A 16,351-nucleotide genomic window follows, 5' to 3' on the forward strand; every position below is an offset into this window, starting at 1 on the left:
AGACGCTTTATTAATTGCTTTTTTTTTTATGATAAATAATGGAAACAAAAACCGTAAAAACGTTTACGAATTCTCAAAACGTACATTAAACGTATGTTACATAACTATGTATATTGCTACATTAGCTACATAAAAGTAAATGTATGAAAAATTTCTATCATCAAACAAACTTTCTAGGTATCATTTAAAGTCGGAGCTCTAACAAATTTTGTAGTGTGACAAGAATTCCCAATAAACAAATAAAGAAAATAATAATTAGATCGTCCTAATTAATATCATATTATGCTATTAATTTTTTTATCACAAAAATATGTTTTATTCTGTATGATTCAAAGTGATTGAAACATCCTTTTTTATTATTTTATGCGACGTAGACTGTACTCAAGCAGAACGAATCATTATGATATCAAAATGATCATGATGTGAAAATGACTTCAAAATGATTATTGAGTCATTTTTCAATCATTTCTGGTTTATTTTAATGTCATTTTGACTAACGATGTTATCGTGACTTGTTGTTCTGCTTGGATAGTTCAGTGTATAACATGGTGTATAAGATAATTATTAAGGACATTAAGGTGTCCTCTTTCCATACTTCAGCACTGAACTTCTTGCATGATCCATCTTCTGTCTCCTTCTCTACAATGTGAAAAGAAAAAGGAGAAAGGTGAATCGTGCAAGAAAAAGAGAAGTTCAGCTATGTGGTATAGAAGAGGAACAGGCCTTATAAGACGGTCAAGATAGATTATATAGCGACATCTAGTGGCTATCATTATTTACTTGAACATGCTCCGTCGCATTAAAAATATCTTTTTAAAATTCAGTTTTCAGTTATAATTCTAAAAAAACCGCTTTTTTCAAATTATAGAAAGAAAACTAAAATTATTTTCTTTTCGGAAAGAAGCAAATATGGCAAATTTTACGAACATATAAATTTTTCCAATGAATTTTGCTATCCTTAAGAAAGGAAGGACCGAGAAAATCCATGGAAAATAGAAAAAAAAATGGTTTTTTCCAAAATCTTAAAACTATATTTCCAGCAAAAGATACAATGCAACACAGTGATCATTTAATCTTTGTTTAATATTGGAAGACAATAAGAATGAAATGATTCCATTATTACCATATTAAACTGCATTATCTGTATCTTTTGTTGAAAAGCACCTAAACAAGAATTGAGAAAAAAAAATATATATATATATTAACTTTAAAAAAAATTAATTTCTTAAATGATCAAACAGTTTAATTAATCCTAACAGTCAATGTATAAATATCAAATATTTTAAGATCTACTTTGACTGAAAATAGGAATTCTACAAATTTAATTAGAGTTATTCTCTCATAAGTCCTATTTCAAATTGTAATTGTTTAAATATTTTGCTTCAATTATTTAATTAATTAACTCTTTCTTGGTCTAACTGGAGCTTTGAAGACTCCGAATTTTCAATTTTGAATTATTCTATCTCAAATTCGGACACATACAAAAAAAGTGAAAATGTTTCAAGTCATATAATTGTAAAATTATGCTTGAATGTTGAAAGTGTACCAGAATTTTTTCAGATTTTTTAAAGCGCCAAAAACACTTTGAAAAATATAAGAAGCACCCAGTTATAGAGCAGGAAAGCAGTGAAAAAAAATGTTAAACCATGAAGGATTAAGTCAATTATACCGTCAATTTATCGTTACTTAAATAAACTAATAATGAATTGGTTGGAAATGAGAAAAGGCAAAAGGTTGTTTGAAATACCCTATATATTCCTTTGTCCACAACGAATTTACTAAATAACCACAATATGTAAAACACAAACCTAAACGTATAAATTAAAGATACTTTACAAAACAAATCAATGAATTTTACGTCCTGGTATATTCCAATTTCTACCTCGATAAAAATAAACAAAAGCCTAAGACTTTTTATTTACAAACGTTCCGCCATGATTTCCTGTCATCGTTCAAAAGCCATTAATAACCACCTTTGTTTACATAATCCGAAAAGAAGCAATAACGGAATGCATCACAAAACCTTATCGTCTTAAATACAAAAAGCGATAGACGAAAAACGATATCCTAATTATGCTCACAGATCAACTCTCTAGAAAGCATGCCGACGCGTCGCTTCAATAAATCGTGGCGCGAAGGTCGGAGGCGTCTCTTTGTTTGCGTCGGAAAAAGGGCGAAGGGAAAACATTTACCTGCTTCCTTCTCGTTATCCTTCTCTCGCGGAACAAGAAACGTTGCAGCTCTCTCAACTCTCCGAGTCCGATTCGATGACGGGCCTGTCGATTCACGAATCACGGACGTAAACTCGTTCGCAATACGGATAAAACCAGATGCACCAAATACGACGCCGACGCGACGGGACAGAACGAATCGAGTCGTCGTGTATGTATACCAAACCGGTCGCTTCGTACGCTGCTTTTATCGCGCGGCGCCTTTGTGCGGTATTCGAGTCGCCGAGGGCGGTCGAACGTTGCCGAGGTTGAACGAGCCGTCGCCAGCACGACCATTTCATTGGCTCGCCAGCGGTGCCGCCTCGCGCTGATTGGCCCGTTTGAACCGTTGAACGTTGTCGGCCGTGTACCGCCGTGTGCATTCGCCAAACTGTTCTCGATTAATTCGGCGACTGTTCCCGCATCACATGTTGGTCCATTTGTCTCATTTTTTTGTATTTTCTATTTTTATTCTTCAAAAAGCTTTTTTTTGTTTTACTGATTGCGAAAAGTGCTGCTGATACATTTATCGTTAATTTTTTAAATGCCACACCTGAATTTAGATATCGAATAAAATTTATCATTGTAATGAGTGTCAATTAAGACAATAATAATAATAATTTTGAGATCTATCTTTTATAAATCTTTTTAGTTATTGATTTTATAATATTCTGGAATTTTGTTCTTATTTATAGTCTCTGCGATTTACGAATTTATTGCCCCGGAAAAATCCTATATACGTAATTATATATAATTTTACATACTTAATTATATGTAATTATATATAAAACGTTTTTCCCGAGTGATTAATTCTTCCAACGTCTTTCCCGAAAATTTCAATAAAAATGAAATTGATCGGCTTATGATGGACGATTTTATGCATAATTTGTTACCGATTTAAATAATATTTAAATATATTATATATAGTATATGCTATGTAAATTTCATTACTCTTTTACGACACTGGAAAGAGTCGTCAGTGCGCATCAATGGATCGCGCATTATATTCGGATGGCTAACCGTTAGAACCGTCTTAAAAAAGAAAAAAAACAATTATTCCGGATGAATCATATGACTGCATTCTTCAAGGAGTGTGTGGGATGTCGCGACCGTTGCGCGGTCGCGCCGTGCTTTGCCGCGTAAAAAAAAGTGTGTCCCAAATATGGGCGGAACGTTCGCGACTGGTTTCGCCAGGAATCCGACATTGTCGTCTTTTCACTCTGGGTGGGGTGCGTCTACGACAAAAGTGGCGCGATTTGCTACAATTTACTCCTTTCGTGGTCTTCAATCAATTTTTACCTTGTATACAACGGGATTCGCGACTGATCCTTGTTTTCATACGTAGCCTTTTTATTGCGCATTTAGATCCGCTATCCGGATTTCCGCATGTATGAGATAAGATTATTGCGTTTTTTTAATTTTGTAAGATTAGATTATTGCCCTTAAAATAAAAGAGTATTCGATTAGTTCTTTTTCAAATTATAAATAAACTATTAGTTATTATGCACAAATAATGACAAGATCGAGTCTCTCAATAGACTAGAATTATAATAGAATTATAATAGAATGTAGTAGCAGAATATGATAGCAAATTGATTACAGAAATCGAATAGAATCTATTATTATTGGAAGCACGCAAATGAGTTGGTTTTTTTATAAGACATTTAAAGATTTTTTTATAGGATATTTAAATTTTTTACAGCTGAATATTGGATTACATTACATTAAAGTGCGAAATTTTACGTTTGTATTGTAAGCGATTGAACTAAGTAAAATAACTTTCATATTTTTGGTTTAATACAAATTATCGCTTCTCATTTATGCTGCGTAAATTTTCGTACTTAAAATAAAAAAGATAATAGTACAATTAAACGTTGAAGGGAGGAAAAAGTTGAAAGTGCAAAAAATTTAACTATAAAAAACAGATCAATATATAAGAATTCGATATGATGAGAAGCGAAGCTTCTAAAAATCGCACACATTGACATTATATGTCTATAATTGACATCTACATTTATAATATATGTATATACATATATGATACAACATACCTATGGCTGCATATAAAAACATAAGTGACGAGTCCAGGTTAGGAGCATCTCGACCAATAATATATAATAATAAAATGTTTAGTTTAATCTCTGCAAGAGATAATGGTGTCTTAAACTGACTCACTGATCAAGACGATTATATGTCGTCTTTATTCATTTATGTAAATTTACAAAAATCTTTATGCTTCCCATTATTTTGCATTATAAATTATGTATGTATATATATATATATATAGTATCAATCCCAAGCAACGCAGATATTTTCAAAATATGTTTAATAGATATAAACTGTAAAATAAACTTTAAAATTTAATATGTTTATTAAACTATTTAATAAATGTTAAAAAAGCGTATTATTCAATCTTGAAAAATTGAAACGTATAGATCCTGGTGATCTTAGAGTTTTTTCCTAATTTTTAAATAGTATTATTATTTGGAATAATTTTACAATCTCATTTTTTATTTGTGTAGGCTAATTATCGTACTCTATATTTATGTTAAGTTTAAGTATGCAATTTCATGTATGATTGAAAATTTTAAAACTAAAATAACAAAAAACTATTATATAGAGAGAGTCTCAAGGATTTATGTTTTTTTAGTATCACAAAAAATATGTTTTCTTATTACGGGTTAATAAACATACATTTAACATTAATAATAATTTAACATTTTTATACAACATAAAAACGTTTCAATTAACGTTTTTCAAATGTAGATTTTAAACGTCTGCTTGAGATATTAATTATACTTCAATTTATTACACGTATATATTTAATATATTTATTAACTATACTATATACATATAATACATATTATGTGTAATACAAGTTTATCACGATAATTTTTTTTAATGCCTGAATTTGAATTTAAACTCTTATCGGAGCGTATATAAAAAATATCTTCTGATATATATGCACTTCTACACATATTATACACAGAATATGTATATAATAATCCAGCAAAAAATTTTTCATGCATGAATATGTACAAATATAAACATATGTAAATATTCATAAACATATATAATCATATTACATAAAATATGTTCATACATATTTAAAATATGTTCATACATCTTTTTTTTCTTTCGTAAAATTAGTTTTTAGTGTAAGATAGAAATAATAATAGCAACGTGAAAACATAAAGATAATTAAAGGGATAATTCTCACATTGTTCGTTTAAAAAAGAAACAAGTTTGGAAAAATGTAAAAAAAATTGCTCGTACACAATTATGTATAATTTTATATATAATTATACATAAGTAATATTTTTATATATTTCTTCAAATTTGACTTTTTCTAAAACAAATAGTGTGAAAATTATCCTTTTAATTATTTTTAATGTTTTCACATTACTATAATTATTATTTCTATTACACTAAAAAGTAATTTTACAAAAGAAGGAGGGATGTATGAACACGTGTGGACATATTTCATATATGATTATACACGTATATGAATATTTATGTTTATACATATTTATACATATTCATGCATGCAGAATTTTTTATAAGGAAGACATTAATAACCTTGCGTGTTATACTATATGTATGTATACTTCAACTGTAGAGAAATAACACTTTATTTGTAGTATGCCATTATCGTATTACTATTAGGGTCATGGCAGAAAAACTTAAGTTGCAGTAAGACATATAAGCAATTCCATGATGGAAAAAATTTGTCAGAGTTTGTCCGAAAAATATAAAAAATAAATTCTGACAAAGACAATATTGCCGAAATTTGACCGAAAGTATCTCATTTTATCTGTAACTATTCGAATTTATACATTTCGACAATTTTCAGAGAAATTTATGACGAATTCGGATTTACATTTTGATTATATTTCGAACAATTTTGAACACATTTTTCCATAAGGGAATAAATAAATCAATATATTGGATTTTCTATTGCTTATGTTTTACTGCGTAAGTTTTTTTGTGTGCCTCTTACTTTTTTATAATAACGATTTAGACTTTAATTTTTTTTTATTTTTCTCATATCGGCAACAATAATTTGAAAAAAGATTTGTTATAATATGCATTATTCATTAGCAAAAGTAACAGCTTGTTTTAAATAATCATCTTGAAGAAATTGCTACATCTTATCTTTACCTAAATTATTAGATTATCTATTATCTTCATCTCATATCATCTTAGATATAAAAGAATTCTTTTATCAAAAACACACACAAAAGCTGTTACTTTTTTAAAATAAATGATGCATATAGTAATTATGAATTTCTTTTTTCAAAAGTGATTTTTTCTCGTATTATCGTTACTGAAAAAATGTAAAATCATTATACCAAGTCATTATATTCATTATTATAAAAAGTGACGACGTTACAATTAAGTAACTTTCCAATCGTTATACTTATCTCTGTTCAATTGTAACACAGTAAAATATCTCTCTTCTATCAGTCAATGGGTAATTGTTGCCTAATTGACATAGCTAATGCAAGCTAATATGACATAGTGAATAACAATCGGAAGGTATAAAAGTCCGCAAGAATAATATATCTAACCGTTCTATTAAGTATAAAGCCTCTTGCCGCCGTTTCCCACCCCCACTGTAATGCGCGAGTCTCACGCTTTCGACTCTTGTCTCCGTATGTCGCCATTGTTCGTCCGCGTCATGTTGTCTCGTTCGCCGCCAATCGCGCGCGCCCACCGGCGTGAAGTTGCGCGCGATTGCCGCCGAGCGAGTGTTAATGCACCGCATGCGCACCCAAGTTCACGCGAATCAATCCAACTCGATCGTGGATCGCAGGCGTGTTCGCGTTCATGCAAAAGACGGATACGGCGCGAGAATTACACGTGTCTGTTTGCCGATGGTGGTCGAACGAGACTGAAGCAGAGAGTATTGTGGAAGGATGGCGACAGCAATGCAGGAGGGCGATTTTAAGGCGACCACCGTCGCTAATACAGTCGCCAACACCGTCGCCGATCATGCCGAGGAGTACAGACTCCGCACCGGGACCGACAGCTTCCCGAGCATCAACGAGAGGCCGGTCGACGACATCTCCCTCGAGTTCTTCTATAAACCGCACACAATCACCCTATTACTTATCTCCATTGGCGCCGTTATATATTCTGCATTCACCAGGTAGACAATGGCCTCACTTTGATTCATGGCCCTTTGATTCTTTAGAATTCTTGCGGATTATATCTCATCTTAATTTCTTTTGACTCTTTCCTCTTGTTTTCCTTAGCGATGTAAAAATGTATTTTGATTAAAAAAACCACATGACGCAAGTGGTTGAAGAAATTTCATTTGAATGTTAATTAGATTTATACCTGGTATGTGAAAATCAATATCTAATTTTGATAAGATAATCGCCTGAAATACCTTGACAATGACTGAATATTGTGTTTGAATAATGCAACTCATATGTTATCATATATATGAAAATTTTAATTTATGTGCAATAAAATGCCGGATAAAAAGGTTTTATTCGAATTTTTTCTATAAAGATGTGTAAGTAATTCTATATATTACAGTATGATTTTAATTTGTCCTTGGCTTATCTATTATAAGCCATTCATGATTATGCTTCTATTTAGCTTAACTGTATTATGTATTATGTAACTGGTTGTACTGGTTTCTGCTTAATATTTTTATATTCTTATTTAGACAGCAGTTATGATTGTTATTAGAAATTTTTTTTTAATTGAGTTTAATTTAGCTTGTATTATTAATTATAATATTTTATATAGCAGATATGGATAAATATGTATCAGTTTTTACGTGTTTATTATGACTGATAAACACAAATCAATTTTGGATTATTCCGATTTCAATCACTGTTTATAATTCAGTCAGCAAGAAAATTTATGTAAATGGAATTCAAAGATTATACAAAATTTTGTCGTATCTTTGGAATACATAGAATATTGTTACATCTAAAAATATTTCTTTCAGGAATACCACCAATGTAGAGGACAACATGTGGGCGGGTATATTGTGCGTCATTTTCTTCTTCCTCATCATATCTGTCCTGACATTCCCCAATGGTCCATTCACTAGGCCTCATCCTGTGGTATGGCGGATAGTATTCGGCTGCAGCGTACTCTATTTGATGGGTCTGCTGTTCTTGTTGTTCCAAAACTATAAGACAGTCAGGAGAATCCTGGTATGGGTAGATCCTGGTTTAGCTTCCTTCCACATTGATATGGACAAGGAGTATGGTGTCAACTGCTCGGATGTCACAGTGGAAAGGATCTGGAATCACTTGGACGTATTCGCGCTGGCACATTTTCTTGGCTGGGCCTTCAAGGCCATCTTAATTCGTCATCTTGGTATCCTTTGGGCCATCAGCGTCATGTGGGAGGTGACAGAGATTGCCTTTGCTCATTTATTGCCAAACTTTATCGAGTGCTGGTGGGACGCCTTGATTCTCGACGTTTTAGTGTGCAATGGATTGGGTATCTGGGTTGGCCTGAAAATTTGCTCCATATTGGAGATGAGGGAATACAAGTAAGAATTTAATTCAAGTCTTGAGTTCTACGTCTTTCAAATTTTCATTATTTATTATAATAAAAAATTTATTTTACTGCGCAAAGTATATTCTTTCTATTCAGAATTCTTTTTTTATAGAAAAATTGTATCTTTATTTCATACAGAAAGAAGTTTTTTCTTTTTTTTTCAATGAAGAATTGAATAGTACTGAATCTTTTAACTTAAATACTTTCTTAAATACAGGTGGGTCAGTATTCGTGACATTGAGAGCACCACTGGGAAGCTGAAGAGAGCAATGTTGCAGTTTACTCCTGGCAGTTGGACATCTGTTAGATGGCTGGATCCAACTTGCACACATATGCGACTGGTTGCTTTATGCCAGCTAGTGATATTCTGGCAAGTTTCCGAGCTGAATACGTTCTTCTTGAAGCACGTCTATGAGTTTCCTCCATCCCATCCATTTGTTGTCACCAGATTAGTATTGGTCGGCGTTATAGTCGCACCATCCGTTAGGTAAGTGGAAAGAACACAAATTTTAACAATATAAATAAGATTAGTTTTTCAAATTTTAAAATTTGTATCATATACAATACATGAATATTGAAATTTCAGAATTGTAATATTTCAAGATGTAATCTTATTAAGTATTATATATAATTTGTGAATTAAATTATACTAATATAAAAGTGGGTGTGTAATTGATATTTTAAATTTTCTAATCTAATATTATCGTACATATTAACAAATTGATCTAATAAATTTAAAAAAATTTGAATATTGAGCGTGCGGTTGAAATATTTGTTGTCATAAATGCATTGTAATTGCAGGCAGTATTATATGTACGTAACTGATCCGACGTGCAGTCGAGTGGGAACTCAGTGTTGGGTTTATGGGGCAATTATGGTGACAGAAGCTTTACTGTGTATACGCCATGGTGCAGCCCTGTTTGAACGCACTCAAGCTCTCAATATCCTCCTTTGGCTGCTTTGTCAGTCTCTAGTCTCTGTTCTCTGTGTCTATGGCTGTGTTTTGTGGCACCAGTACTTTGAGGTAGATACCAACAGATTTTAATGTCTCTGTAAACTTTTAGGAATAGGATTTAAGAAAAATATTACTACAGTATTTTTACTCTCAGAGAAAAAGAATAATGATTGCATAATAATTTGGAACGAAAGTATCACATATAAAGAATTCTGTATTAATTATATGGAAAATTGGGTTGTAATGAAATGACTTAATTTTCATATTTAAATGTTGTTGTAATGTGATGAACATAAGATCTCATAAACACAAGCCTTAATAATGAACAGTTTTGAACTACGGTACATCAGTGTAAAACTTCTGCTCAACTGCTTATGGAGCATCTTTAATATCATAGCTAAAAAATTATTTATTATTAAGTCTTGTGTTTAGACATCTTTTATTTTATACCACATTGTAAGTTACATTATATGTGAAAACTAACTCACTTCACCGGGATAATAGCAATAATTTTCTATATAATTAGTACGAGATCCTTCTTTTTTTTTTTTGGGAGAAACTTACACAGCGATTTGTGTCACTTAAATAAATATTGTTCGTCCACAGTTAATTAATTTTGATAACTAACTTTTGTTGCTCCTTTTAAATGCATCACTACAGACGGGAAAGAAAACCACTATAAGACGGTCAGTCTCCCATCTAAGCAAGTTTGATACGGATGTAAGCGGTATGTGTTAATTGATTACATCATACAATATGTAATCGCTTCATAACTTGCAACAATCTGAGTTTGCGACACTTGATTAATCGTTCATTGCTACTGCCATTCTTATCACTGTTACTGCCCGAAATTTGTTCGTGATTTGTTCATGTAATATCCTATATAACTCGAATATTTTATTTTTATTGACAACTTAAAATAATGAAAATATGATTAATCATTTGGATAAATTACAAAATTATTTTTTATGAGGACTGGATGCTTTTATTTTAAATTTGACTTTTAGAATTTCACATCTTTGAATATTAGATTCTTGAGTTTCAGATTTTTGCATTTTAAAAAATGTAGACTTTCTGAGTCATAAAATACTGTAATTTTTGTAACTAAAATTTCTAAAACTTATTAAATTCTTGGATCTTTTCTTTAAATTTTAAAATATAAATATAATAAAGCGTAAAAAAAATTTTATTCAGATTAGAGAAATCAGTCATTAAGTAATTCTGTGTTTTTAATTATATTTCTTTTTTCAATATTTTTATATAATTCTTTTTTTTTTATATCTATTATACTTCCCAAATTGAGATTTTTAAAAAGAATTCTTAATCAAATGCCACAACTCAGTCAACATCGGAGCGGTAATTTTTATGTGTCATTTACAAATGTGTTTATTTCAGGGAATATGGCTCGTCGTACGAAATCCGTGGAGGAATTGGATAAGAAGAAACTATGAAAAGAAGAGTGAAAAGAACCGCTTGATGGTGAACTGAAGACACTCATTATACTTTCTAGTCGAATACAATTGCGCGCAAGAGTAGAATGAATGATTAATGCGTCCGATTCTTTGTGACGTGATGACAAGTGGTCTCCAAAGTGTTACTTTTGTTCCTCAGAATGAATGAAGAATATTATTGTTATTATTGATCGGTGGACGTTCCAATTTAGCGTTCGATCAAATTCAATGTGAATATCGCGTAAAAACTGTTTATTGATTCATTTATTCATATTCATTCAGCGATTACGTTGTTCGCTTACTTTTTTCTTTCCAACGTTAATTATAACGTTACCTCACAAACGATGCGGCAACGTGTTCATCGAAGCATTGCTTTTAAACTTAAGACATACGTTTTTATTGTACGTAAATGAGAATCTCTTTTATGTATTGAAGGATACAGAAGCAAAGCACATTTTCTAATATCTTTTTTAGATTTTAAAATTATAGAAACAGGTTTACGCATCAACCGCATGAAACTTCCGATTTCATAACTTAATAATCGAATCTTAAAAATGTTTATACGCGAATCTTGCAGAGTGGATGAATCCGAGTTTTGTTTCTGTGTCCATCGATTAGCACGTTTCTCGACTAATCGTATGACTCATTTGCTATAGCGTAATGTCCGTGGGTGCCATTCTTTTCCGAGAATGATTCTCATTCCGGAATCATCGAGGTCTCTTTAATCTCTATGTATGGGAACACGTTGCAAACGTCGTTGGGTGCAATCTGCGAGCCGAGCGGGCAATTCCACGCCTTGGCAAGGAACTTGTCGTTTGATGCGGAGACGAACACGCGGATCCGGCTAGGCAGGTTCTCGCTCTCGTGCAAGGAGACATACGACGATGTGAGTGACATCTTCGTGCAATACATCTGCAACGATAGAGATACAAAAGTATTAATAAGTGTTAATTATCTGGGACGACTCGATGACGGTGAAAGTTTCGAGGAAACAGAATCAACCGTGATCTTCGCAAATCTTTGGATTTTATTATTGAAAACATTCAAAATTTCTGAAGATCTGAGAACCACAGGATTCTCCAGAATATCTCGAGGGACCTCCATAAAATAAAACTGCTGTTAATGTAAAACGAACTGTGAGAACAGTACCTGAGCGTAGGCGAGGTAGAATAATTGGTCGATGCGGAGTTGTATCCATGGTAGTCTCTTCGTATTCGACATTGTAAGAGCCAAAGTATCATAGGCTAGTCTGAGTCCTATAATTTCAGACAACCGCTCGTTCAAGGTCAACCGTGGAATCTAGAATATTTACAAATGTACATTTTGCGTCTGCGAATGATTCAATAAATCAAGCATTACGCAAAAAAAGTACACTTATTGTATTAAATTTTACTACACAAAGTGTTTCTAACAATCCCTTCTCCAATTTTGTTATTTATTGTATCTTATTTTTTCTTTTCTTAAACTTTTACAGTGAATCTCACTTTGAAAATCGAGCCACTCTTTGAAAGACTGGCTCAATTCTCACTGTTTAGAGTGAGATTCTACTCTAAAGATTTTAGAGAGTACAGTCAGGAAAATTGCATTATAAAATTCATCTTTAGTTTGACATTCCACAATGATTTTTCGATCCTTTGCTACACACGAAGGGCCGTTCATTTCTCAAATTAATTTTCATCACTTTTAAGTAACAAAAATTTTTAAGTGATTCTTATATACACATTTTAACATTTTTAGAAAATATTTATAAAGTGTGTATTAAAAGAAATTATGTGTAGATATTATAACTAATTATTTGGTGCTAGTATTTCAAAGAAAAGAAATGCACTCAGTCATGTGTATTAAGGATTGAACAACTCAACTTACTCTAAAGGACACGATTTGATCAGTGAAGGGTAACGTCATGTTTATAGGCTCTTGATACAGATTCTCCTTTTGACAGTTGATATAATCATCGAAGTGAGTATTTGTAAATTCGTTTTCAAACATCAGGGAATCTTGAGCATTCCTGATTTGATTCCAATAGTGTATACCTGTTACAAAGAAAACGATTGTAAAAATTAAAGGTAATCAAAGAATTAAAAATAGAAAGATTAGTCTTTATGATTTATATAAATTTAGTCAATTAAAATCAATATTACGTGCAATAATCTTCTATTTTTAAAAATTATAACATAAACCATACATGAGATCTAAGAATACCATGAAAAAGTTTATGAAGAATATTAACAGTTATTAATGACTTATGAGATTTATATAATTACATTATTACAGTCATTTACCATTTGTGTCAAAATGATGGGCGATCTGATGAGCTATTAAATTCCCAAGGGTTGCTAGTAGAAAATAGGATAATTCATCGCCGTTCATTAAGTTACTCATTAAAGACCAATCGATAATACCGTAAGGAATCACGATGAGATTTAGGGCATAAATCACTTGGGCTTTCGATTGGAATGGCGTAGCATAATATGTCCAACTGTAACGTAATTTACAAATTATACAAATTTAGAATCCAAGAGATTTTCCAAATTGAAAAATTTAAGAAATTGAAAATAAAAGCTTTCAAAATTAAATAATATAACAATTTTGAACTAGAGACATATGAGTCTGTACATAAATAAAATAATCTAAAAAAATCTGAAAGAAATATAAATTTACACAGTTAAACATCTAGGATTTTATGAATTTATTTATATTGAATTAATTCATTAATCGTGAATTAATTATTTGTATTTTATTTACATTTGCTTTGGACCACCAACTTCTCTTCTTAATTCGGTGTACATTAGAGTTCTGTATCTTTTTAATAGCATTATCGAATTGTTAAAGTAATTGTCGTTTATAATTACCTGAAAGTTGATTGTCAATTAGAACGTAATTAAAACTAATTAAGATATACAGAATGATTTTTAATTAAATGCCAACATAAAAAACCAATTTAGCATTCAGAATAATTATGTGAATCTGTTAAAATATTTAAAAAATACCTTATACATTCATGATATTTGTTTTTATTGTAGATTTTCTAGATATATTCTGCTTTTAATAATATTAATAATTATTTTAATAAAATAATAGTGAAGAAGAATTAATGTATGACACATATATATTTTTTTACCTCTGATACGTTATATTCATTATATAGCGAGTTTCTATTCTTGAAATAGGAAACAACAGGTAATGCGAGTTTCAAACTATTGATCTTGTTTAGCAATTCTTTTCGTCCTTCCTCTTTTGCCCATTGTGCTTCTTGCATTTTGTCTGATAAAGTTTGCTTTAAGTTGTTGAATGTCTTTTTTATCTATTGAGTAAAACAATAGTCAAAAAATGAAAAACAAGTAATTTATAAATTCGAAAAATTGAACACAAATTTATATTTATTATATTTTAGTTAAATTCACTTACTATTTCATTCATTTGTGTTATTTCGTAATCAGTAAAGGATGATACATATAAATTGGACGCTTCCAACCGTAAAAGATAGGTAGCCACATGCAGACAATAATCCTTTACATTATCATGCTTTGGCAAAACCAACTGCAAACAATTTCATTTCATTATATCAATAAAAATAAAGAATGATAATTTTTATTAATACAAAATATGAAACTATTAGAAAACAATTCCATCATTTGTTAAGCTATTTGTAATATAATATTTATATTTGTATACTTTTACTTTATATTTTTTACATTTTATTTAAATTTATATATGAATATTTTTATTTTATTATATTTAAAGATGATCTTAACATGTAAGTTACCTCGTGATAAAGCTTGTTCGCGTATAATGCCATTATCGCATTGTTAAGACTCATAGAATTTTTTTTAGAATATTTTTCTAATTTGCGTAAACCTTTAGTTAATGCGGCATGGAAATACACTTGAATAATCTCATTACTTTCCACGTGTACTCCTGTTAACAAATGAATTAATTGCGCCCAATTTACCTGCGAGAGAAGATTAAAGTAAAGGATAAGAGATTGCTAAAAATGTAATAAACACTTTAATTTAAGAGATTAGAGTTAGATACTTAATTTCACATTTTTTTGTTTTTACTTTTCAGAGAAATTAAAATTCTTATGTGTTTTTACTTACAAATGTGCTACTGCTCTGTAAATCCTCTAAACTGACTTTACTGTAATCGTTCATCAAGTACGCCTCTCGTACTTCACTCTTAGACGGAAAGTTCTGTAGAGTTAATAGTTTTATCTATTTATTTATAAAAAAATAATATTGTTAATGTTACAAAAAACTGTAATATATATTTAATTACCGAAAAATATTCTTGCATTACAACAGAATCAATCACATGAACAGTTTTTTCTATGTTTTCAGATTGTATACTCCATTCTAAATCGCTGTCATTTAAGCCCTTAAAAACATTAAGCTCTTTTAGCGTTGTCCTAATGGATCTCATTAATTCGCTCGTATCATTCTATGAAAAAAGAATAATTATTTATTTAACTCTTCTATATATATGCTTTCCTTATATTAATCCATTTTATTAACTTTTTAATTTATTTATACTTTATAATTATCTACTTGTTTTTCTATATAAATCTAAAAAAAACTTACCAAAAAAAGAGAGTTGATTGAATTAAAAAGATTAAGAAAGGACATTTTATAAAGAAAGGAAAAGAGCTTTATAAAAACAAAAGGAAAATTGCTTTTTCTTCCTTCAATACTAATAAAATTCTTTAATTTTCTCGTTAAACAATTTGCAATAATTTAATGTTTTGTACCTTGCATTTTTCATAATTATGATACAAAATTTCGAGATTCACGTATTGCCCTTCCGTCTCGAACTTGTCCTCGGAACAGGGATCTTCCACGTGCTCCGCTTTGAAAGGACTTTCATACGTCATAGGACCTATTTTCAATGTGAAATTGTTTGGACGATATTCATCCAATTCTGGCACGACATCAAATAAAAGAGCGCTGCAAAATAATTCTAATTTATAATAATATGTTAATAAATCTTTCTGAGAACTTACCTATGATGTAACATTAATTGGGCGAATAAATTGGTAAAACTCACGACGTAATTATCAGACCACGTATCAGATACATAGAACTTTCCTATTTTTTTTAACGCGTCATTTGCTGTAATAAAATTACATCTATCTACAGCTGACAATTAATTCTTGCATTAATATTATATATATAATTAAGACTTAATTTTATTATATTATTTATTAA

General features: G+C 30.6%; 3 protein-coding genes across 4 annotated transcripts in view; 1 reads left to right on the forward strand and 2 right to left on the reverse strand.

Moving 5' to 3' along the window:
• Positions 1 to 2,437, reverse strand: part of LOC108753209 (calponin homology domain-containing protein DDB_G0272472) — an 18,501-nt gene extending 16,064 nt beyond the window's left edge. The window contains exon 1 of the mRNA XM_018494618.1: positions 2,193 to 2,437. The gene's annotated coding sequence lies outside the window, so the exon portion shown is untranslated. The remainder of the gene's footprint in view (positions 1 to 2,192) is intronic.
• Positions 2,438 to 6,956: 4,519 nt separating this feature from the next.
• On the forward strand, positions 6,957 to 11,198 carry LOC108753671 (phosphatidylserine synthase 1). Of its 2 annotated transcripts, XM_018495472.1 has the most exons (6): positions 6,957 to 7,362; positions 8,179 to 8,733; positions 8,959 to 9,228; positions 9,543 to 9,765; positions 10,357 to 10,423; positions 11,092 to 11,189. In XM_018495472.1, exons 1-6 carry the CDS (start codon positions 7,130 to 7,132, stop codon positions 11,145 to 11,147), a joined length of 1,404 nt encoding a protein of 467 aa, XP_018350974.1. In that variant the 5' UTR covers positions 6,957 to 7,129; the 3' UTR covers positions 11,148 to 11,189. The 2 variants fall into 2 exon arrangements, with proteins under 2 accessions (XP_018350974.1, XP_018350985.1); XM_018495483.1 differs by lacking the exon at positions 10,357 to 10,423 and having other exon boundaries at positions 11,092 to 11,198.
• A 622-nt stretch (positions 11,199 to 11,820) lies between these two features.
• LOC108753678 (membrane metallo-endopeptidase-like 1) overlaps positions 11,821 to 16,351 on the reverse strand; it is a 7,195-nt gene continuing 2,664 nt past the window's right edge. Inside the window, exons 5-16 of the mRNA XM_018495496.1 lie at positions 16,147 to 16,281; positions 15,895 to 16,090; positions 15,426 to 15,587; positions 15,248 to 15,340; positions 14,914 to 15,099; positions 14,556 to 14,687; positions 14,269 to 14,451; positions 13,893 to 13,999; positions 13,430 to 13,626; positions 13,014 to 13,180; positions 12,297 to 12,446; positions 11,821 to 12,059 (exon numbers count right to left, since the gene is read on the reverse strand). Of these exons, the coding sequence (XP_018350998.1) occupies positions 11,844 to 12,059; positions 12,297 to 12,446; positions 13,014 to 13,180; positions 13,430 to 13,626; positions 13,893 to 13,999; positions 14,269 to 14,451; positions 14,556 to 14,687; positions 14,914 to 15,099; positions 15,248 to 15,340; positions 15,426 to 15,587; positions 15,895 to 16,090; positions 16,147 to 16,281 (1,924 nt within the window). The 3' untranslated portion in view covers positions 11,821 to 11,843. The remainder of the gene's footprint in view (positions 12,060 to 12,296; positions 12,447 to 13,013; positions 13,181 to 13,429; positions 13,627 to 13,892; positions 14,000 to 14,268; positions 14,452 to 14,555; positions 14,688 to 14,913; positions 15,100 to 15,247; positions 15,341 to 15,425; positions 15,588 to 15,894; positions 16,091 to 16,146; positions 16,282 to 16,351) is intronic.

The sequence above is a fragment of the Trachymyrmex septentrionalis genome, unplaced genomic scaffold (genome assembly GCF_001594115.1).
Source record: "Trachymyrmex septentrionalis isolate Tsep2-gDNA-1 unplaced genomic scaffold, Tsep1.0 scaffold114, whole genome shotgun sequence".
Taxonomy (NCBI): domain Eukaryota; kingdom Metazoa; phylum Arthropoda; class Insecta; order Hymenoptera; family Formicidae; genus Trachymyrmex; species Trachymyrmex septentrionalis.